The following is a 23,709-nucleotide window of genomic DNA, read 5'->3' on the forward strand; positions in this document are numbered from 1 at the left end:
TATATGGGTTTAAATTAAATTTAATGTAGACTAAAATCTCATGGCATTTAGTTGAATACAATTAGACTAAAACTAAATGAATTCAGATGACAAAAATAACTAAAACTAAATTAAATTTTTGTCAAATTTAAGACTATGACTATGTTTAATCTGTGTTTGTTCTCCCAGGTCAAAATTTTGAGGCGTTAGATTTCTTTCTATATTAGGAAGTAAAACCTCATAAATAAACTTTCTTAGTTTTCACTGACCTACAATGTCTCTTTGTGTTGAGGACTAGTGCATCTTTGAGCCAACATTCAGTATGAGTAAAAATACTTGAGTACGTTTAAATTGGGTTACTTTAATACTTTTACTCAAGTTGTATTTAAATTGGTGACTTGTAACTTGTAGTGGAGTAATTTTTACAGTAAGGATTCTGTACTTTTACTCAAGTATGGCTTTCAGCTACTCTTTACACCTCTGCTTGTTCGGGTTTAAGTTGGCAAGTGCCGGTTCTCCACAACAGAGCAAATAGCTTTCTGTGTCTCCATGTTCACTACAAACTACAACCGTGATTCGGCACTTAGCGTCTACGTCACGGCTCTCAGCCCGCCCTCTGTTCGTTGATTTGTCGGCCGTCTCGATGCCGGAGGAAAACGGTTTGAATGGGAGGTATCTCAGACTGAGGCTGTTTCTCAATATGCGTTCTTCAGCGATCTTGCGTCCTCGTGTCCTCGCTCTACGTCATCATTAACGGTCGAAGTTCATTCCAATTATCAAGAACGCAAGGGTAACATAAAGGACAGAGGACGCATGAAAATACCCAGATGTGTTCTTGATATCGAGGATGCATCGAGTGCAGACTTGCTGAAATCGCTTTACGCCCCAAAAGTCATTGCGGCAAAACTTCCGAGTTCGTTCTTCCAAGGTCGCCTGGCAAGACCGATCTCCACGAGGACGCAAGTCCGTTCTTTGCGTTCTTGGAATTGAGAAACAGCCTGAGTGAAGCGTAATGAAATTTAGCGGAAGTACGAAGTCTGACGTAGTCAGGCTACACCCAAGGTGGTACAATGTGGATTTGCATTATTTTCAAGTAATTCAAAAGACCAATGTCAATTATTCAGCGTATACCATACAACAGAAATTGCTGTGATATTGCTTTGTTAGGTGTGCGTTTTACAGAAGAAAAAATCAAAACCCGTTGAATATTTCTCAACATATCAGAATAAAGCATCCAACAGCCCTGTGGTTAATGTAAAAGATGTGATGATGTTTTATTGTCATTTGTCTGTACAGAGTTTAATTGGATGCAGCAGTATGCAGGTACAGTGTGACATCTCTCATCTATTCACTCATATACTACAATAGTTTACATTTTATACTGACAGATTATTGATAGTTTGATTAAACACAGTTTTAAATATCACAAACATCAAAGTGTTTGTATTTTGAAGTTGTGATTGATATTCTCTGATCTTTCTCAGTGGATGTGATTCTGGATCCTGATACAGCAAATCCATTTCTCATCCTGTCTGATGATAACAAACAAGTGAGAAATGGAGACATAAAGCATAAACTCCCAGACAACCCAAAGAGATTTAGAAATTATGGCATTATCTTGGGAAAGCAGGGATTCTCATCAGGAAGATTTTATTATGAGGTTCAGGTTAAAGGAAAGGTTGGCTGGACTTTAGGTGTAGTCAGAGAATCTGTTAACAGGAAGGGAGTGACCCCAGTGACACCAGCGAATGGATTCTGGACTTTAACTATGTGGAATGAGAATGAAGCTGGTCCTGATGTATTTCTGTCTGTGAAAGTGAGTCCACAGAAAGTGGGTGTGTTTGTGGATTATGAGGAGGGTTTGGTCTCCTTTTATGAAGTGGAGTCCAGATCTCATATCTACTCTTTCACTGGTCAATATTTCAGTGAGAAACTATATCCATATTTTAACCCATGCGATGATAATGCAGGTATAAACTCAGTCCCATTGATCATCACACCTGTCATTTAAGTCAGTGAATTTACAGATAAACCTTGTTTGAAATACTACAAATCTCATACTCTTTCTAAAAAATTGTATTCCTAATTACCCTTATCCCTTAACTATAAGGCAGCATTAAAATAGACGAAGCACACTAAATTTTACTGTTCCCCGCTCTGACTATTTTATTTATTTATTTTTCTTAACTGCTTGAAAATGTGTTTAAGAAGTCTTTTATTTTAAATGCTATTAAAATTCTTACTAATTTACTTGTAGTTGTGCTGTGTATTGTGTTTAGTGTTTAAAGGGATGCCAGTTTTTTTTTTGCCCAAACTGTGTAGGAGATGTTGTACCTAATATTGAAATATTCCAGTCAGGCAACACTGTGCTTATTGTTTCCATTTTAAATCAGTTTGATCTCTGTCTATATCTTAATTTTTTACATGTTAAAAATGATGACCATCTTTCATTGTTTTTGCATATTATATCATACATGCAAGTTCATTAACCTGAGAGCAATCATTAAGTAAAGTGATCTATTTGTTTTCTTTATTTAATCTTTTGTGCAAGGCGCAGGACCAAAACATGTTAAAAAGTGTAATGTAAGGTTATGCCAATAAAAAGTAGATATAACTATTTCCCTCATTAGTTAATGAATTTCTAACAATTCTGTTTGCTCTAATAAAATATTTGTGTCATTTGTGCAGCTGTATTGTGACGCGTATACAATACACTCTCCATCAGTTTCACATCTCTGTAAGAATATGGGTGGAGTTATGACATCACTGTAATGTAAGAGAAATTGAAACTAAGTTAAACGGATGTCTTTAATCTCACAAAGAACTTGAAACTAAGTTTAACGGATCATGTCTTTAATGTCACAACAGAATATTTCTTCAGTCATTGTAAGAGTAAACACAGCTGATATTCACTTACAGGTAAGTGATAGAAATATAACACAGATTGTCTTTAGATGTGATGAACAAAGAAACAGGAAGTGTATGACTTTAAAACATAAGATGCAGGCTTAATCTTCTACCTTTCATAAACATAAATTGTCTTAGTGACTTTAATAAAAGGGATCATGTGAGATTTGATCATTAATATGAGTATTGATTAAACTTCACTGTTTGTTAAAAAATTAAGAACGGTAAAAATCTAAAAGTTTGAACGTATTGGCCTGGTTTCACAGACAAAGCTTAGCTAAAGCCAGGACTAGTCTTAGTCAAATTAAGATCAAGTTTAAGGATAAAAGAAAAGGCGTTATTGGTTTGTTTGTTGAGAAAATGGCACTGGCATATTTTAAGATCTTTTAGTTAAGACATTTAGCTCTAGTTCAAACATGTGCTCTTGCTCAAACATGTGCTTTGATGCCTTGTCTGTGAAATCAGGGGATTTTTTTGCTCTTTAAAATGAGCTGATGGGAATTGTGAAATTACTAATTATATATAACTTTGATAAATGATTTTTAAACCAGTGAGATTGTAGGGCTAAATCATTATTACAAGAAGCAAATATATAGGTATTTGGTGATCATTCACACATGATTAAGGAGCCACCCATCGGCCCAATGGTGTGGGTGAAGAAATCTCTCATAGTCTGTCCTTCCATGGCACTTATAACAAAATGATCTCTAGTTTTTATTTTACTCTGACTCACATTGCAATGTGAAAAGATTTGACCCAATTCCACTTAATTGCTGATCGTAAATTAGATCTTTGATTATTTTTGAATGATACCAAACATGAAGATGAAACCTTAATAGTGTCAGAACATACAATATAGATGGTGTTACATAGGATCAGTAGATTTTCAGTAATCGAACCTGGAGGAAGGTAGGAGCCTGTAAGGAAGAGGGAGGAGACAATAAGTGATGGTTCAGAAAATAGTTCCTGTACTTAGCCTTTTGAAGAGAAGTGAGACCAGATGCTTTATATACTGAAACATAAAGTATGCTGTGATTATTTCTTTTAGAAAGGGGTTAAGGAGGACAAGAACAATGGAAGAAGCTTCACCATCACCAAAAAGACAAAAACTAATTGAATCTCACTGTAAGTCAACCAGCAGTAAAATGTTTAGAAACACTTACATGTTGGCAATCATATATTTTACATGTTATAATGTGAATTCAAATAATTCAAAAGACAATGATGATGTAGCAACGTATGTGCGCGCATCTTGGCAACGGAAGTAAGAATCAACAGCAGCGTGTCAAGCTACGCGAGCGGATTAAGCAACACAGACACAGAAAGTTGTTTTAGAAAGTTGACTTTATCAAATGGTATCGGGTTACCAGATCCATGTACTATAGTTAGCAGATGGCCAAATATTTAATATACAGAGGTGGACACTACTTGAGTATTTCCAAGCATCTTTATCAGAGTGTTTATGTTTGTCTTGGGAAAAAATGTACTTTACTAAAAAATGTTCACTACATTCTAAAGCATAGAATCATACTGTGTATTCCTTTTATATTGAACATTAAAATTGATTTAATACCTAATTACATAAAAAATGTGTACTTTTTGTATAATTGTAAAAATGTACTATATGTTTAATGTACTTAAATATTAAATATAAACCAAAAACTTGAAATTGTGAGTAAAAATTATGATAATATGCTTGGAATGTAAGTTTCCAAAGAAAAACACAGATAAAATATGAATACTTGAAAATTTACTTTTATGTAGAAAGTAAAAATACTAGTGTCTGCCTCTGATAATACAAATATTAAATATATATAATAAAAATATATAAATATTAGTGCAACCATTAACGCAACAACCAGAAATTTTTATACTGGGAAACAGTTTTGATAAACTTTCTGAGTTGCTAACATGTTAGAACCACTGAGGAACAACACCACTTTTGTTGCCAAAATGTGCGCACAACTATTTGATCACATGGGCTGAAAAAGGGTCTATAGTTAATGCTATATGCCAACGTTTAGGCTAAAGTTCTACAAAGCTAAATAAAAGGGTACCCCTGGTTCCCTTCATGGTACCGAAGACTTTAACCTCAGCTTTATTTTCATTTAAATGCAAAAAATGTTTGTATGTAAAAATGCTTTATTAAGCCCCATACCTTTTATGTAGATATCAGAGAACAATTTAACATATTATTTCAATGCATTCTTTGGCACCTTTAAAATGCTATTAGGACTATTTTCCTAAAGCCTTGGTTGCTAATTTAAAAACATGATTTTACAGAAAACAGGAGGGAGGAAGAGAGCAAGAGATGGTAGCAATACTCACCGTTTTTTAATGTAAAGTGCTTGCAGTTTACAGTAATGGGTACAATGTGAACAAGTTGGCCTATCAAATACATTTTTTTCAGTATTTAGGCTATGTATTAAGTAAGGAATTATTGACGACAGGCCATTGAATTATAAGAAAATAATGCACACCCAAGGTGCAATGCAAGGTGCACCGCGGATGTGCATTATTTTCAAATAATTCAAAGGACCGGAGTCAATTATTCCTCTTATACCACGGTTACCACAAATATTGCTCTGGTGCCTATTTTTAAGACATTTGACAAGTTATGTGTGCGGTTATCAGAAATTAATGCATACCCATGAAACATTTCTCAGCCAATCAGAATACAGCATTCAACAGACCCGTGGTATAATTTGACATATTATCAGGAATGAAGAAAAAACTGAACAACAGGCAATCAGTGTTTATTTACTGTATTTGTTTTCTTCTCTTTTTAAGTATTTTATTCATTCTTTTCAATGTGGTTCTTAAGCTACCAAACACATATTTATGCTTTATTTGTTGAAAGTAAATAAATCTGTTATTTCAGTTGAACTTGGCTGTCAGGACTCTGCCTTGAAGTCTTGTTTAATTTGTATTATGTCATGGTGGCAGAGTTCTGGCAGTCCCTGGCCTTGTGTGGAGGTTCATGCCTTGTTTTTGTGTTTGGCATGTACCTCCGGTGTCTTGTCATTTGTCCCCGCTCCCTCGTCCTCCTGCTTATTGTTAATTATTACTTATTCCCATCACCTGTTCCCCGCTCGTTATCTTGTTTGGTTTGCTCTACTTAATGTCAGTGTTTCTTTAGTTCTGGGCAGGATCATTGTGCTGTGTTCTGTTCCTCGTGTTCATGTTTCCTTGCTAGTCAAGATACCAAGTCAAGTTGTTGTGTTTCATGTTTCATACCCCCTCGTGGGTTCTTGTTTTGTGTCGAATAAAAGTGTTTTCTGTTTTCCCCGACATCGTCTGCAATTGGGTTCATCTGTTCTGCTAATCCTGACAGAATGATCCTGCCAAAACTGAACCCAGCAACGGTGTCGGGGTTGGTTTCTACACCTCCTGTTTGTGTTCTGCTGCCAATCGTGGGGCGTCCTTTCCCGGATTGGCTGACCAGGAGGATCCGTGGGCGGCTCTTTGCCGAGCTTTGGAGCGCTGCTGTCAAGTCCGATCCAGACCTTAAGAAGTTGGCTGCCTTGTCCGGTCCGATCCTTGGCTTGGCCGCCGTTTGGTTTGTCTCTGCTCACCAGTCGACCCAGCCCGCGCAGCCCGCGCAGTCGACCCAGCCCGCGCAGCCCGCGCAGTCGACCCAGCCCGCGCAGCCCGCGCAGCCGACCCAGCCCGCGCAGCCCGCGCAGCCGACCCAGCCCGCGCAGCCCGCGCAGCCGACCCAGCCCGCGCAGCCCGCGCAGCCGACGCAGCCCGCGCAGCTGACCCAGCCCGCGCAGCCCGCGCAGCCGACCCAGCCCGCGCAGCCCGCGCAGCCGACCCAGCCCGCGCAGCCCGCGCAGCCGACCCAGCCCGCGCAGCCCGCGCAGCCGACCCAGCCCGCGCAGCCGACCCAGCCCGCGCAGCCGACCCAGCCCGCGCAGCCCGCGCAGCCCGCGCAGCCGACCCAGCCCGCGCAGCCCGCGCAGCCGACCCAGCCCGCGTTATTGGAGACTGAGCATCTGAAGCCAGTGAGGTCCGCGCAGTCCCAGCTGCGTCCTCGCCACAAACCCCCGTGGACTGTCCTGTTTTAGTGTCTTGTGGACTTCAGTGTGTTTGATAGGTTTTGTTTTGCACCTTTTGTTATTTTATAGTCTGATGTGTTCATAGTCTTGTCATGTTTAGTATCAGTCATGTGTTCTTGTCTTGTGTGTTCCCTTTTTGGACGCCAGGTGGCGTCCTTTGAGGGAGGGCTACTGTCAGGACTCTGCCTTGAAGTCTTGTTTAATTTGTATTATGTCATGGTGGCAGAGTTCTGGCAGTCCCTGGCCTTGTGTGGAGGTTCATGCCTTGTTTTTGTGTTTGGCATGTACCTCCGGTGTCTTGTCATTTGTCCCCGCTCCCTCGTCCTCCTGCTTATTGTTAATTATTACTTATTCCCATCACCTGTTCCCCGCTCGTTATCTTGTTTGGTTTGCTCTACTTAATGTCAGTGTTTCTTTAGTTCTGGGCAGGATCATTGTGCTGTGTTCTGTTCCTCGTGTTCATGTTTCCTTGCTAGTCAAGATACCAAGTCAAGTTGTTGTGTTTCATGTTTCATACCCCCTCGTGGGTTCTTGTTTTGTGTCGAATAAAAGTGTTTTCTGTTTTCCCCGACATCGTCTGCAATTGGGTTCATCTGTTCTGCTAATCCTGACATTGGCATAGTGATGTCTAACTGTAATGCGATCAACGGACCTGGAACTACTTCATTGGGTGCGTTGACTGAAAAATAATGCACACACATAGAACGATTCTCAACCACACTGTAAAAAGTGTTTCTGTGCCTTAGTAGATTTAAAAAAAATAAATTGAGTAAACTGTATTAAAAAAAAATGTAATTCTTGTTTTTTTAATCAAAATATGAGTTAAAATAAAATAAAAATTGGAATAAATTGATTAATTCTAAATGAACACATTATTGAGTAAATTCAACTTAATTTTATTATCTTTAATCGATTTAAATTTGTAAGAAAGAAATTAACTTATTAATTTTGTGTTAAAACTACATGAATTATTTGAGTAAACACAACTAACTAGGCAGTGGACTTGCAGTTCCCAGCATGCTTTGCATGGGACTGCATTTGGAGAGTGAAATTTGAATTGAAACTTTTTTTGTTTTGTTTTTAACTAAAAAGAAAGACTTGTTAGTGTTTAATGTTCATTTATCTTCGATATTTGGAAGAGTTTCTGTTTCTTCTTTGAGTTTTGTAGTTACCATTGTTCAGAAGACTGGTGCTTGTGCATAGACTGCATACTGAAGTATGTCGCGCTTTACAGCTGCCCAAAACGAAACTGAGTGGGTGTGTTGTATGAATAAACGTTTCTAGCCCTCATCTGACGGCATAAAAAACAACAACTAACCATAAATACGCTACCTGTACCAAGAAAAGAAGGTTTATCTAACTGAGTAATACTAGCACAATTAGTTAACTCAACTCAATTTTATTGCATTCATATTAAGTAATGTTAGTGTGTTCAATATACTTAAAAAAGGTTGAAAGTTGACTCAACCTAAAACTTCCCATACAGTCACTTGCCTCACTTTTTATAAGTTAGATCTACACAGCAAAACCACCAGTGTTGATTTTACAGAGTTCGCTACTCTAGAGTGGTCAGGTGTTAGTTGTAGTGTTCGTTTATAATTTATCATCACTCACAGTGTCAGAAACTTCCACAAGGGGGTGTTGCTTTCCAGTGTTCCAATAATAACGTTTGCGGGGAGTTAAGATTCACGCCACGCCCCTTCTTTCTGAAGCGGGAAAGTCAGTTACTCAGCATCGACCGACCTGGACTCACGTTACTGAGGTAAGCCAAATAAGTTAAATATGATGGTGATAAATGTATAATAAACTGCAAATAATCCGTGTAGGTTTGTTAAATCGTGAATATTTTGGTGGGTGACCACAAGGAAATCTTTAAAATTGAACTGAACTGAATTTCAATTTGTAATTGGCTGACGTTGTTTAATCGGTTTAACGTTACCTCATGACGGTGCAGTTTTGTTTAAATAATGCAATGAGTTCAATTTTTGAGTGATTTTGGACAAATGTAACGTTAACAAATTATTATTATTAAGAGACTAACGTTATTAAATGTGCTTTCTTAATTTTGTATTGAGGTAACTTACACTACAATTTGTCTAACATTACATAATTAATAAAATCTACAATTCTGTATGTGCTCGACGTATTTGCAAAACAACGCAAAAATAGCTAATTTTGTATTTGCGGGTACATTTAAACAGTTAAGTTAGTGCAGTTCTCTTACGTTCAGGGTGGTGGTTTCAGATTATGGTGTGAGTCAAGCACTGTAGGCAAAGAAACATGATGCAATGCAGGTGTTTGTGATATTCAACCTTTATCACTAACTCCTTAATTGTACATTTGTCACAATATCTTCATTTTAGACTGTTAATAAATTAGACTTTGGGGGTTATTTTCGCTGTTTAAATGTAATTAAATTGTGAATGTCAGTTATTTCTGCTTGTTACACGCGGTGTGGTAAATGGCTGCGTCATTCACTTCGTGAGAGAAAATGATTTGCACGTTTTTTCGCCTAATGTAACTTGTCTTAAAATGTAGCATTTTAAAATGTGTGCTGCTTCTTTCAGAGTTCACACACGAGTATGTCTGCACTTTGAAGGGAGTAGGGCATAGGGACGGTGACTAACGATTGGAATTCGCCCTAATAGTGACGGATAGCTGGAATTAGATTTGATTGGTTGAACCGCGTTCAAAGCTGTTCACGCGCGTCTGATCTACGTATGACGACGCATGACCACGCGCGATTTGAATGCACAACTTTACAGAAGGTAGAAAATTAAGAAATCGCACGTAAGCGCGTTAAGGTCTTTAAAGGTGCATTTATGGGAATACATTAAAAGAACACTCATCATCAATGTACTAAAACCTGTCCTGAATAGTTTTTGTTAACCAAGTCACTCACCTAAGCCACAGTTTTTTTATTGCATATATTTTTGTTAAATTACTTTATAATAAGATGCAATAACTTTATGAAAAACATTTTCATATTTAATGTTATAGTACATTTTGTTTGATAATACAAAGTTTTTTATTCAATCACTATTTCAGGTTTGGAACATGCTGCTGAAGTTGGTTATCAGGGCTCCAGGAAATGTATCAAACTGCAGGATTGATTTATTTTTGCTCATTAGTGAAGGTGATTTTTTTTCCACTGTTCATTTATTTGTTGCTTCCTTACATATATATAAAATGCAATTTGTGTTTTGTCATAGGTGGTAAGCTAAACTGACTGTGGACTAATGTATGCATTGTTGATGACACTGAAATCGAGGAAGACATTCTACAAGATGTGCTGCTTACAGTTAGAGGACAAAATGAAGGTACAGTGTGATGATTATCTTTGTTTTATAAAACTAATTTAGGTTTATTTTTCAGTTTTTGTGTGTTTGTCATGAATTTTTGTCACCAGATGCAACAAGCAGCTTCTGCCACTGTCATTTACCATCTGAACTTGACCAAAGTCGTTCCAAGAAATCTAAGACAACAGATGACTCCATGACCGAGGTAAAAGAATACACATAGTATTTTCACTATGCATAATTAAATGTGTGTGAAGAAGTAACAAGCAAACATTTGTTGTGTTTTGGAAGATGGTCATTTGTGCCATTAAGCAGAATAGTGGAAGTCCTAGTCAACATTTTTGTTGCACATATTGGTAAATGCACTTCATTATTTTAATTTAATTTGTCAAAATACATGCTTTCATAAATGATGACTTTCAAAATCTTTATTCATTTGTCAAATTGAAATGTGTCTGTCATCTTATGTATTAGAGGTCGACCGATATGGCTTTTTCTCTGGCCGATGCCGATGTTTAGAAATCAGGGCAGCCCATGGCCGATATGTGTGGCTGATTTTCTACATGTACATAATAATCAAAATGTTCTCATCATTAGCAGATATTTTAAATGTAAAAATGTCACTATTTAAGTCAAAGTATTTAAAAAAACTATGACTGGTCTTTCTGAAGAGTTTTACAACCTCCTCTGCACCATGCATTTATCAGACACAGATATTACCTGACACTCTGCTGTCATCTTTGATCAGTTTTTTTCCATGGCTTTTATTGCTTTGTAGGATAAAATCCTTATATGGTAGACCTGATAAATTATTTATTCATCATAAAGTTAACATAGTAAATGTCTATGTTTTTTAGTTGAGACTGTTATTTAGGGCAAATCTTTCTAAACACATTTACATTATCATTTCTGAGGCGCTATAAGTGACTGATTGTGCTGACAGTGACGTCTTGTTCCGCCATCGTTTACTAAAGTTGTTTGTGAACAAGGCACGGCTGCACACACACGGGAGCTATCTGCTTGCAGCAAGAGGCAGCGTCACGAGTTCTACAACAACGCTTAGGTGCCCGCAGATGCGCCTGTCTATTATTCGGCCTAATTTTGCAGCAAAATCGGCCAAAGCCGATTTTTAAAAATATACCACAAATCGGTCAACCTCTATTATGTATTTTACATAGAGCTGGGTATTGGCAAGGGCCTCCCGATACGATACGTATCACGATACAATGCGTTGCATGTTGTGATACATTGCAATACTTTTTCTTTTTTTATCAAAAATGTAAAAAAAAATAGAACTGAACACCTGCAGCTCTTTGAAAGCTGCAGGTGTTTTTAAATTTTCTGCCATTTTCTCACTCCCTCTAACTTCTGAGACATTGGCCGTATATGGCAGACAACTGGACAGTGACAACTACAGCAGAGGCAGAGGAGGTCGTTTGACGCACACAGAAGAATTTGATTGGTTTTAAAATATCAATAGTAGCGATCGAAATATAAATACACTTTCGATACAGCCAACTATCACGATAGTTAGCTGTATCGATATTTTTGCACAGCCCTAATTGTACAGTATTGTGACATGTCTGTTTATGTTGTTTAAGGAAGACTCCTACAAGGAACCAGTGAGAGCATAGACTGTGATAGTGACATGGCAACACTGCCTTTACTGCTCCATCTCCTTCCACCATCACCTCAACGGAATCAGTGCATCAGATTTGCAGTGAGCAGGCTTGTGGTGTATCATAAGGTAAGTAGGAGAGCCTGCTTTCTAAATCTGTCTCTGTGGCTCTGTACTTCTAATGATTTTCTCAATGTTATGCAGATGTATAGGTCTAATATAATAACTGTTGTTCTTTATCTTTTATAGTCTTGTACCAGCCTTGAAGAACATCTTCAGCAACGAGTAGGATGACAACCGTACCTTACTGCGGTTAGCAGGATCTGCGGCCAGATTTGAGAACTTTGACGTGGCTTTTGATAAGAATCTCACCCCATCAGTCGGAAGGCTCCCTTTTATTAGCATTTGACTTTGTTTTTAATGTAATGTATGATGATGGACTCCTTTACTTTAACTAATTTAATCAAACAACAGTTTACATGTTGGGAAAACTAGAGATTGAGAGCTGAGAGCAAACTTTTTTTAACTAGCTGTAACTAGTATCTCATTTACGGTTTCAGCATGCATTTTATCCTTGCCCAAATTTCTAATTAATATGTGCAAAAGAAAATTGTGATTACTTTTGTGATGTATTGTTTTACAGAATGTTTAGTGAAAGATTTGCTGTGATTTGCCCTAGATGTGTGTCAGACATGGATTTTAAAACACTTTTCCAGTTTTGTTTAAACTCCTTGGCAAAATTGAAAGGACTGTATACATAACCACTCTCTGAAAATTTTGAAAAAGTTCACAAGTGAAACTTTATTTTTTTATAAATATTTAATAATGTCAAATAAATTTGTTAAATAAATTTGTGGTCAATAACTTTGCTTAATTTAATTCTTGTTGTCATTAATAATCAAAGATGTATGATGAAGTACTATTTTCAGTGTTCAAGTAGCTCTCTATCAGTGTTTTAATATTGACTCTACTTAAGTGTAATTAACTCTAATGGGTGTTTTAAAGGCAGTGTTTGGAGTTAATTCTTTAACACTATCAGAGTAAAATGATCAACACCAAGGTGGAGTAAAATCTTTAACACTAGTTGGAGTGTTATTTTAACTCTGGGCAGTGAGAATTATATAAACACTGGTATAGTGTTGAAATCAACTCTCATAGAGTTAAATTAACACTGGTGGTTTTGCTGTGTAGGTATTACTTTTTACAGTGCAATCAGAATGAAGCATTTTACAGCCCTGTGGTATAAATATATTCATAATTTTTCTGCCCAGTGATGCCATCCTCCAGTGATCCAATGTCTGCGGAGCTTCAGTGTGCAATCTGTCTGGATGTGTTTAATGATCCAGTCACCACTCCATGTGGACACAACTTCTGCAAGATCTGCCTGAAGAAATGTTGGGACAACAGTGAGAACTGCAGGTGTCCAAACTGTAAAGAAATATTTGAGAAGAGACCTGAACTCAAGATTAATACAACACTCAGAAATCTCATGGATGAACATAAGAAGACAACTGCAGAGAAACAACCTGAAGTTTTCTGTGACATCTGTGATGAAGTAAAACTGAAGGCTGTGAAGTCCTGTCTGGTGTGTCGGAGATCTTACTGTAAAATTCACCTGGGGTCACATTTAAGAGAGACAGGTTTAAAGAAACACAAACTGATTGATCCTGTGAATAATCTGCAGGATTATATATGTCAGAAACATGAGAGACCTCTGGAGCTCTTCTGTAGAGATGATCAGACATGTGTGTGTTGGTCCTGTACTGATGGAGATCACAAGAATCACAACACTGTGACTTTAGAGAAGGAGACTGAAGAGAGGAAGGTAGAAGTTAATGACAATGTTAAAGGAGGTTACCCCCAAAATTTATATTTATGAATTACTCACCAAGTTGGCATCAATGACAATTGTCCAGCCCCTTTATCAAAGAGAGATTCTGGAGCTTCACAGCCCCTGCTAACTCTGTGCTTCAGAATACAAAGAGCAGAATTAAATTGCTTCAACACAAACTGTACATGTTTTTTTAGGTGTTTTTATAAGAAGATACCTGTTGTGTTCAAATGTATCTGTGTTGTTCTTTCTATAGACTAAGCTGTTGAAGACACAGACAGATGTGCAGCAGAAGATCCAAGACAGAATCAAGAAGATTCAAGATATCAAACATTCAGCAAAACTCAGAAGAGTGAGTTTAAAAACTATGAAAGAAATGTAATGTTTAATATATCTTGATTTGTAAATAAAGTTGCTGAATTGAACATTAAAATGCAATTTGTTGACTTATTTGACGTGTCAGAGAAACACAGAGAAGGAGAAAGCAGCCAGCGTGGAGATCTTCACTGATCTCATCAGATCCATTGAGAGAAGTCAGTCTGAACTGATGAAGATGATGGAGGAGAAGCAGAAAGCAGCAGAGAAACAGGATGAAGATCTCATTAAAGATCTGAAGCAGGAGATCACTGAGCTGAAGAGAAGAAACACTGAACTGGAGAAGATCACAAACACTGAAGATCATCTACACCTCATACAGGTCACTGAATCTCTCATGAGGTTTTTCTCTTCTGTGAGTTTCTCTGCTGATGTTCTTCTTTCTCCTGCTATAGAGTCACTCATCCATCTGTAGGCCTTTAAACATCAAGAACTGGCTTGAGATCAGTATGAAGACTCATGTGAGTGTGCAGGATATGAGGAGATCTCTGACTAAACTGCAGGAGACTCTTCAGGAAAAAATTGGTGAAGCTGGTAAGAGAAGATCAAATACTGTATACCAGTGGCGAACCGTGAGTACTTCAGCTGGGCCTTCAAAATATGCAATGAAGTGCAAATGCCTCTCCATGCGCAATTACGCATGGCGCAATAAATGAAAGTCACAAATTTAATGGATAGGTTCTACTAACTACACCGCCTTAATTCTTAAAAACAGGAAAATGGAGACAAGTGAGCATGGGGGAAAAAACACCAAAATAAATTGAGAGTAGTTTGTTTTTCATAAATTTTAAAACTCAGAATATAATACTAGGCTATTCGTATTTCGTTAAATCATAGTGAACGTGTAAAAATTCTGAGCACGCAAAGTTAAATTACAGAATAGGCATCGTTTGCCTTTAAATGCAGTTTTAAAGTTTAAAATTACTTTAATCTAACTGATAAACACAAATATAGACTCTGCTGCTCTGTAAATTTGCATTTAATTTTTGTTTTTTGTAAATATATATTTAGCTGTAGGATAGCTTGTTAGTCTTTTTTCATAAGGGGAAATATAGCACCCTGCGTTCTCAGTGCACCTCCTTGTGGCTTATAACTGTTATATTTTGCGGGCTCGCAAAATCCCTAGCCCGAGCCCCGGTGAATGTTTTTGCATTCTCTGAGATTTAATTATATTGTATGTAATTCGGCGTCGCCTGCAGTCATTAATATCCTCAAGTAAAACTGTCAGGAAGTGAAAGTATAATTAAACCCATTATTTTTCTCGTGTTCACGTCTGATATGCGCAGCGCAGCTGCACGCGCATCTCTCGGCTGTGCTCTTCACGAGTACCCGCTTAAGTAATTTCGTTTTTACCTCAGCCCTATCAAACTAGCCACAACGTCAATCACGTTTTCTGCCATTTACCTCAACCACTCTCACCGCAGAGATTCGGGCCATTAGACGGTCTATGATTAGGACTTCTTCTTCTTTGGTGTTTTACGGCAGCTCGCATCCAGCTTGTTGCATGATTAGGACTTCATGAAGGCTTACAATGCTTTGTTTTTTACCCGTCCACTTGAAATCAAAGCGTGATTGGTCGATTTGCCCGTCACTCTCCTCACCAAAACACATAGCTTGGCCTTCCTTGGGATTCTTGAAGTCCTAACCAATGAATGAGCCAGTTTACCGGGCCTTAATAGAGACAGACGATTCTGATTGGATATGAACCTGACAGTAAGCTTAACGTTAGAACATAGATGAGAGAAAATATATTACATGTATTAAATTAAATTAAATATAAATTTAAACATGTAAAAACATATTTTTATTGAATACTTTATTATTTATTGGTATTATTATAAAAAAATATTTTTATTAATTTTTTTAGGCCTTCTCTGAAGGCGTAGAAGGCCCTGAAGGTTCCCCACTGCTGTATACTGTACTGAGATTGTTCTTAAGGAAAACTGTCCAATTTCATTTCTTTTACAATTTAACAATCTACAAAAACGTCTCGGTTACGTTTGTGACTGACATATTGGGAATGTGCTTTGCCGGATCCATCAACCTTGAGAAACTTGTAAAACGCCAATGAACTTGGCATGAAGGTATATGCATGTGTCACAAGGTGACGATCTTTTCGGGGCGGAACCAAAAGTTGGGAAAGTTTGGTTCCGCCCGGATGTTTCCATCCAGACCGGAGAACGGAAACACCGGACATCCGGCAGTTTTGCGAAGGCTGTAATCAGCGGATTGAGCACAGCTGTGCCTAGTTAAAGAGATCGCCGGGCAATTGGACAACTGGAGTACATGGAGGAGTATAAAAAGCACAGTTAGATCACAGTTCGGGAGTTCGGGCACGAGAGGGGGATTGACACGGGGAAAGCTCCTCTGCTTAATGCAGAAAAAGTAACTACGTACCTTTTGAAGAGCCCGCAGGCTCTGTTGATCCGGGCTGCGCTTGGAGCGCACGGAAAGAAGACAGGAGCTGCCTGGGGTGAAAGAAAGGCGATACGTGGGTGGAGAAAAGGAGCACCCCGAAGAGAGCATTGTGCTGTCAAGTTGAGTTGTAGTGTGTGCTGAGGAACGGAGCTGTGCTCATTGTTAGACGTGGTGGCTGTCTGTATTTCTCTCTCTCTCCCTCTCTTGTTGTAGTTTACGGTGGACCTGCTGGAGTAAACGAAGAATCCTATGGGTAGAAAGGAACCTTGGTCTAATCAGTATTTTTGAAGGAGTAAAACGAGAAGAAAATTGACCTTGTTACACAATGTAAACAAAGGCTATCCGCTGTGAGTATACCCGTTGGTGTGGAGTAACTTGCAGATATTAACCTGTGTGATCGTTGGAGTCCTCCAGGACTAGGAGGGCGGCCCTACCCCTATAATAGCGTGGTGGGCGAGCCGCTAGAAGTGTACGTCCAAACAGCCACAGCAACGAGACTTTATTTTGGTCGTGTTTTCCATCGCCCCTATTTCAGCCCAAGCGCAGTGGAGGACACCGGGCGCTTTCCCTTGTGGTGTTGCACTTATAGTGTGGTGAGTGAGACTTTACAATTAATAAGCTTTTCACGTTGGAGTGGTGCTGTGTATTTGCTGTGGGTTGCTGCGTGTCTTGTCAGACGAAGCCCCGCACCATCCATTTCCTCTACTGGGCAGAGGACGGAGAGGCTAACGACCTCAGAAATTACTGCTATCATACGCTGTGTGCTGTTTCGGAGTACGAAGGGATGCAGACCAAGAGCTGTCAAGGACTGTGAGTAAAAAAATTGGAAATATTCGTGGTGTAAACTTACCTGTGTCTGTCTTTGTCGCAGAGTCAGAGGCGAAAGGGTCCGCCGCCCCCGTGGTCTCTACAAAAGGGCGCCCCTGTCCAGGATTCGATCGGCCTACGGGCAGTGGAGATAGGGCAGCGCTCGACCCGGCGAGGTGGTGTGTGACCTTCGCCCCTCTGCTGACCTACAGAGGAAACCATACCTACCTAGAAAGCTGTAAGCAGCAGAGCGGGTGAGAAATACTCGAAGTTTCAGTAACAGTGTCTTTGTGTCCTAGCGACCACCTGTGGAGAGAGAGGAAAACAAGAGTGAATAATTGAAGAACAGACTGTGAACGTGATACCTACCCAGAAAGCTGTAAGCAGCAGAGCCGGTGAGAAATACTCGAAGTTTCAGTAACAGTGTCTTTGTGTCCTAGCGACCACCTGTGGAGAGAGAGGGAAACAAGAGTGAATAATTGAAGAACAGACTGTGAACGTGATACCTACCCAGAAAGCTGTAAGCGGCAGAGCCGGTGAGAAATACTCGAAGTTTCAAGTAACAGTGTCTTTGTGTCCTAGCGACCACCTGTGGAGAGAAAGGAAAACGAGAGTGAACAAATTGGAGAACAGACTGTGTAACGTGATACCTACCCAGAGAGCTGTAAGCAGCAGAGCCGGTGAGCAATACTCGAAGTCCAAGTAACAGTGTTTTGGTGTCCTAGCGACCACCTGTGGAGAACGAGAATGAACACTAGGAGAAGGAACTGTGTGAAGATCCAGTTGGTGGTGGAGGAGAGCCTAGAGTGGCCATTATTTTAAGTTCCCCGTTTTTCCCTTCCCTATTTATCTTTTTTAAGTAACTTAAATAAAGTACATTTTTAAATTATGCTTACCTTGTGTGTCTGGTCATTGGGGTGGCTTTGGGAATCTCCTCGAGGTGGAGAAAGGGGCGTGACCTTATTTACATCTGGGTCCACCCCTACCTGTGACACATGCACGAAAATGAAATGAGCGGCAGATGCAATATCAAATCAGCTCTTTTCACTGAGAAAGCCGAGCATCTGAGAAAGCGACCGACATCAGCAATGGTACAGCAAACTGTGCCGACAAGACATGATTCCTCCATTCTCTGCCTTCAGTAAACGAGTGTTACATACAGTCGGTCACTACAATGTCACGTCGTGACCAACTTAATAGGAATGCCTACCAAGAGCCACCCCTTGCAGTGCCTGTGTAACCCTTCTGTCTCTAGATCTGAAGAGATGGAACCTGGGCATACTGCAGAAGGCCTTAACCTTGTTCCTTAACCCACAGTAGTGAACTAGGCAAAACTGGGAATCAAACCCACCTGGGCGGAACTAGGAAGGGCAAGGTGGCCGAGGTGGCTGGACACAGCTGCGTCACACCCGACCACTCCACTATTGTGACATCACCATACATACACCTTTAGCAGTACAGCGATCGAGAGAGGTGGTTCGAGGCGGGGTTCCCCATGACCTAGTCAGCTCATCATGCAGCTTAGGAAAGAAAGGTACCGGAGGTAAGTTCTGAGACACAAGCAGCTCCAAAATACCAATCATCAAGGTGGGACGGTTCAGATGGGGGAGGTTGAGTCCACTCTAAGCTGACCGCTGCGGGCTAGCACTACCCGGCCTGAGGGTGGGAGCGGATCTGCGCCAGCATGAGAGCATGACAGCCCCCCCTCCGATGTTGTGACATACATTGAATCCTCCACTGGAGAGTTGATGGATACCAGAGGCGCCGTAGAACATGAGCCAGCCGTCTCCATCAGCACCTCTACTGGCCACGGATCTGAGTGCTGAGCGCTGGAGGAAATACCAACTGACTCTGTCAGCACGGTAACGCAGAGACCGTTCTCCATGAGCTTTGCAAAGGCCACCTTGACAATGCATGGCAATGGATGGGGGGTGCACGCTCCCAGAGGAATTAGACTCGTCTCCTCAAATCCGCAATGGAAACATGATGCCTCACTGAACGCAATCTCAGCGTGCTGAATGCCTAAGCACGAGAGAAAGCAGTCATAACCATCCGTGTAAATGCTCATGTAAATGCAGCATCCAGAACTGCACAGACAAAAATACATCTTTAAAAAATGCATCCGCCGTGACACAAAAAAATAATGGCTGTCTTTAGAAAGACACAAATTCAACTCGCATTGCTCTTTTAGGGAAAAACTCTTTTTGGGTGGTGAAGAGATGAAGCTGAAATCTCAGCTGAAGTGTTTGTGGATTATGAGGAGGGTTTGGTCTCCTTTTATAAAGTGGAGTTCAGATCTCATACCTACTCTTTCACTGGTCAATCTTTCAATGAGAAAATGTATCCGTATTTTAACATATGTTTAAATGAAAAAGGTAAAAATTCATTATTTCCACAAGCAGATAGAGAGAGCTTCTCAGTAGCAGTTGACTGCTGGCTTTCGAAGCGAAAAAAGCTGATTTGGTATTGCACCTGCCGCTCGTTTTATACTCAAGCAGAGGGGCCAGCAGATGCAAATACCAACATGCCAAGTTCAGTGGCGTTTTACAAGTTTCTCGAAGTTCCCACGAAGCGTGTTCCCATTACTGTACGTCAGTTGTAGTGACTGACTGAAGGGAACTATAGTGTGTGTGTGATTTATATAAGCTTGTTTGTTTATAATTAAATATATATGTCAGAGATCAGATGTGATAATGATTTATTGTCATTTGTCTGTACAGAGTTTAAGTGGATGCAGCAGTATGCAGGTACAGTGTGACGTCTTACTGTAGCTGTTAGTTTACATTTATATACTGACAGATTATTGATGTGTTACAGTTGATTAAACACTGTATTAAATATCACAAACATCATCATCATCATCATCACAAAGTGTTTATATTGTGAAGTTGTGATTCATATTCTCTGATCTTTCTCAGTGGATGTGACTCTGGATCCTGATACAGCAAATCCATATCTCATCCTGTCTGATGATAACAAACAAGTGAGCTGTGGAAATATTAAACATAAACTCCCCAACAACCCAAAGAGGTTTGATACATGTGGAAATGTCCTGGGAAAGCAGGGATTCTCATCAGGGAGATTTTATTATGAGGTTCAGGTGAAGGGAAAGACTGGATGGCAATTAGGTGTGGCCAGAGAATCTGTTAACAGAAAGGAAAAGACGACACTGACACCAACGAATGGATTCTGGACTTTGACTCTGATGAAGAAGAATGAATATTTAGCTTCTGATGATCCTCTGTCTCTGAAAGTGGGTCCACAGAAGGTGGGTGTGTTTGTGGATTATGAGGAGGGTTTGGTCTCCTTTTATGATGTGGAGTCCAGATCTCATATCTACTCTTTTACTGATCAATCTTTCAATGAGAAACTTTATCCATATTTTAGCCCATGTTTAAATAATAAAGGTAAAAACTCATCCCCATTGATCATCACACCTGTCAATAACAACAAATAAATGTACCAACCAAAAATAACACACTTAACCAACAATCGAATACTGCTTTGGAGTGGTATTCAAGGCTATAGGGGGCGTGCACACTAAAGCTTTTATGCCCGCGGCCGGCACATGTTTTAATTGATTACAATGGAAACTCTGTGTTTTTCAAATTAGCCAACAGCTAGCTTTTTTTCCGCACTAAAAATCGGTGTCGCTGCTTTTTTCCGCGCTGAGCTTCGAGAGTTGAAAGAGATTCAACTTTGGGTGAAAAGCTTCGCTCGTCAATGTCAGTTCTTACACGGCCGTCCAATCACAGTGGAGGAGGGCCAGGACAAGTATCACAACAACCAACCGGCTCACAGCTGAAGTATCACAGCTACCAAAGCACTCAGCTGAAAAACAGCTGGTATTCTGAGTCTTTCAGGCATTTTCAGCCGCGTTTAAAGTTTTGGTGTGCATAACCCCTAAGCGAATCATGCATCATGTCCTGCATGTAAACCATGAGACTTTGCCCAAACCTCGTGAGTTGTCGTGGAAACTTTTAATTGTAAGTTAATAAAGTGATATGACATATTTTGGTAGTAAACCAGAACGTGTTGCACATTTGTGCAAAGATTGTTACGTATTTTTTTTTAAATCGGCAACATGCTTTATCACATAATTAGTTGTATCGTTTATTTCGGGTACTGAATAAACAACAAACTTTAACAAAACTCAATGCAAACAATGAAGAATTCTGAAAGGTTCAGATAAGTGTAACGTTAGATGATAATCTTTAAATTCAGCAAATGTTCATTTCAGAGTGTTTGTGTTTTCATTTTAACAACACGTAAAAATATATATTTTCCAACATCCTAAATAAAAAACAAATACATTTTGGTGCAAATTGCCTGGCTGGATATACCTGGATTGACATTTTTACACGTATTAAGTGTGTCACATCGGGTGAATAATTCCTACATGCACGCTTGGCATCTTCATGCCCGCTAAAACACTTGACCCAAATACAGGAAGTACGTCATGTGAGTAGTCAACTGGTCAAGTGCAAAGACTGCAAGTGTGGGTTTTTAAACGCAGCCATGCTTAGACTTAAAAACCACTCCGAAGCATGGGTTTAGTGTGGGTTAAAGGCACATTGCCAGTTTCATGGGACAGTCTTGTGCACTTATTTCCTGAAAGGATCCTGCCAGATCCTGTATTCAGATATGTATAAAGGCTAGATGTCTCACCTGCACTGCTAGCCAATTGAGTGGAGTGTCCGCATTTGGTGGCCATCTTACCACAGGGCGCTCTTGCTCACTCGTAGCATTGAGTTTTAATGGTGCAGGTACTTTTAAACAGAGGTGGAAAAAGTACTAAAATTTTGTACTCAAGTAAAAGTAAAGTTACTTTAATAATATTTTACTTAAGTAAAAGTAAAGTTACTTGTCTAAAAATCTACTCAAGTAAAAGTAAAAAGTAAGTCATTTTAACTTTACTCAGAGTAAAAGTTACTTTTTTTACAGCGGGGAGAGGTGGAGGATTCTAGTATAGTTCAAAAACGACAAGGGAATATACACTCAAACTAGTTGTGTTTAATTGTAGGAACATCTTTACAGTTAAAGTGCAATAACAAAAAGTTAATAAAATAAAAAGCTTTTTTAAAGTAAGAAACATTTATGGAATTATTTAATGATTTTACATGTGAGTTATGCACTTTTGAAGGTGGTCAGCAGCTACCCACTAAACACAGGACGTCGGATAGACGTGCAGATCATGTCTATATTAGGTCCGTCGGTCCATGACTAATTCTGGACATCTATTCGACGTCCAAATTAGGTCCACTATTTGGACGTCCAAACATGACCCTACTTGGACGTCATCTTGACGTTCAACATTTCACCTTTGAACTGGGTCATTTTTTTGGACGTCATTTGGACGTCTATAACAGGTGCAGAAAATTTACATGATTAACATTTCTTTTATAATGCCTATTAACATGATTAATGCATGAACAGTTCAGATGCAAAAGTTTCTAAGTGCCATAAAATGTTCTTCTACAATGAGCATTTATATATATATATATATATATATATATATATATATATATATATATATATATATATATATATATATATATATATATATATATATAAGTTCAATAATTTAACTGAAATGGCAATGCATTACCTATGAATTCTCATTTATACAGGCTTTAGAAAAATGATAATTCTAGAAGAAGCTTTCACATGGCACTCTGCACAGATTACTTTTAACTTTTCAGTTATTTCTTTATGCATACATGTATTTTTGCATGTGTCTGTTTATGTGTTTGGAAATGCTGTCTGTGGAAAATTGTAGTTCAGAAATAAATATCATGGTAGCATATATTAGGTCCACCCCTTTGAAAAGAACCGCTAAACAGCTAAAGGATAGGCGAGGAGAACTATCTATGAAGGGCTTTGGATTTCAACCAAAAATACCAAAACCAGCCACAATCACTCTGATTGGTCGAGGCTGCACATCATCATAACCCAACCAGTAAACGCCACTGTGATTGGTCGAGGCAGCACATCATCATAACCCAACCAGTAAAGGCCACTGTGATTGGTCGAGGCAACACGGCAGGCACTCGCGCGCGACTGTTCAACCACAGAGTCACAGCATTTCAACTTTTGCATCGCTGGTGAACGTTTCGTCTAAGTTGAAGGTAAGTGTGGTACCCTAGTTAATGCTATTACCATGTGTACGTGTAGTGTTAGGTACTTTCGCGTTATTGTCTTAAACTTCGCAGACATGTTGTGTTTAACGCTACAGCCGCGAATGGTCAAGGGCGTTATAGCCTGAACGGCACGCATGCTGTCCACGAGAGAACATGTACATTTGAACAATTTGGAACACTAAACTGCATATATCCAGCTAGCAAGATCATGGCACAGAATTCTGATTGATTAGCTCATTACTAACTACAGTAACGTTAGTTGGCGTTCGCATGC

The 23,709-nt window shown here is 39.3% G+C and overlaps 2 protein-coding genes and 2 long non-coding RNA genes across 5 annotated transcripts; all 4 read left to right on the plus strand.

The window, feature by feature from the left end:
- Positions 1-1,255: 1,255 nt before the first annotated feature.
- LOC129454630 (E3 ubiquitin-protein ligase TRIM21-like) lies at positions 1,256-2,568 on the plus strand. Its single transcript, XM_073858600.1, has 2 exons — positions 1,256-1,302; positions 1,464-2,568. The coding sequence occupies exons 1-2, from the start codon at positions 1,287-1,289 to the stop codon at positions 1,988-1,990; spliced, it is 543 nt and encodes a 180-aa protein (XP_073714701.1). The 5' UTR covers positions 1,256-1,286; the 3' UTR covers positions 1,991-2,568.
- A 119-nt stretch (positions 2,569-2,687) lies between these two features.
- On the plus strand, positions 2,688-21,717 carry LOC129454786 (E3 ubiquitin-protein ligase TRIM39). The gene is made up of 8 exons (XM_073858601.1): positions 2,688-2,898; positions 3,935-4,011; positions 13,136-13,689; positions 13,952-14,047; positions 14,159-14,392; positions 14,466-14,604; positions 20,016-20,042; positions 20,214-21,717. Exons 2-8 carry the CDS (start codon positions 3,960-3,962, stop codon positions 20,750-20,752), a joined length of 1,641 nt encoding a protein of 546 aa, XP_073714702.1. The 5' UTR covers positions 2,688-2,898; positions 3,935-3,959; the 3' UTR covers positions 20,753-21,717.
- On the plus strand, positions 8,464-12,714 carry LOC129442469 (uncharacterized). 2 transcript variants are annotated; one of them, XR_012359840.1, is made up of 6 exons: positions 8,464-8,709; positions 9,996-10,083; positions 10,160-10,267; positions 10,357-10,451; positions 11,848-11,993; positions 12,114-12,714. It is a non-coding gene; the product is annotated as an uncharacterized lncRNA (long non-coding RNA). The 2 variants fall into 2 exon arrangements; XR_008643881.2 differs by having other exon boundaries at positions 11,852-11,993.
- LOC141351552 (uncharacterized) lies at positions 16,168-18,186 on the plus strand. The gene is made up of 2 exons (XR_012359842.1): positions 16,168-17,298; positions 17,595-18,186. It is a non-coding gene; the product is annotated as an uncharacterized lncRNA (long non-coding RNA).
- Positions 21,718-23,709: the final 1,992 nt, after the last annotated feature.

This window comes from Misgurnus anguillicaudatus, chromosome 20, assembly GCF_027580225.2.
Source record: "Misgurnus anguillicaudatus chromosome 20, ASM2758022v2, whole genome shotgun sequence".
Taxonomy (NCBI): Eukaryota; Metazoa; Chordata; class Actinopteri; order Cypriniformes; family Cobitidae; genus Misgurnus; species Misgurnus anguillicaudatus.

Excerpts from the sequence above, each read along its gene's own strand:
- LOC129454786 (XM_073858601.1), top strand. The coding sequence starts at position 3,960 with ATGGAAGAAGCTTCACCATCACCAAAAAGACAAAAACTAATTGAATCT. Across the intron at positions 14,605-20,015 it reads GGAAAAAATTGGTGAAGCTG|AGTTTAAGTGGATGCAGCAG; the intron begins GTAAGAGAAGAT and ends TTGTCTGTACAG. Across the intron at positions 20,043-20,213 it reads GTGGATGCAGCAGTATGCAG|TGGATGTGACTCTGGATCCT; the intron begins GTACAGTGTGAC and ends GATCTTTCTCAG.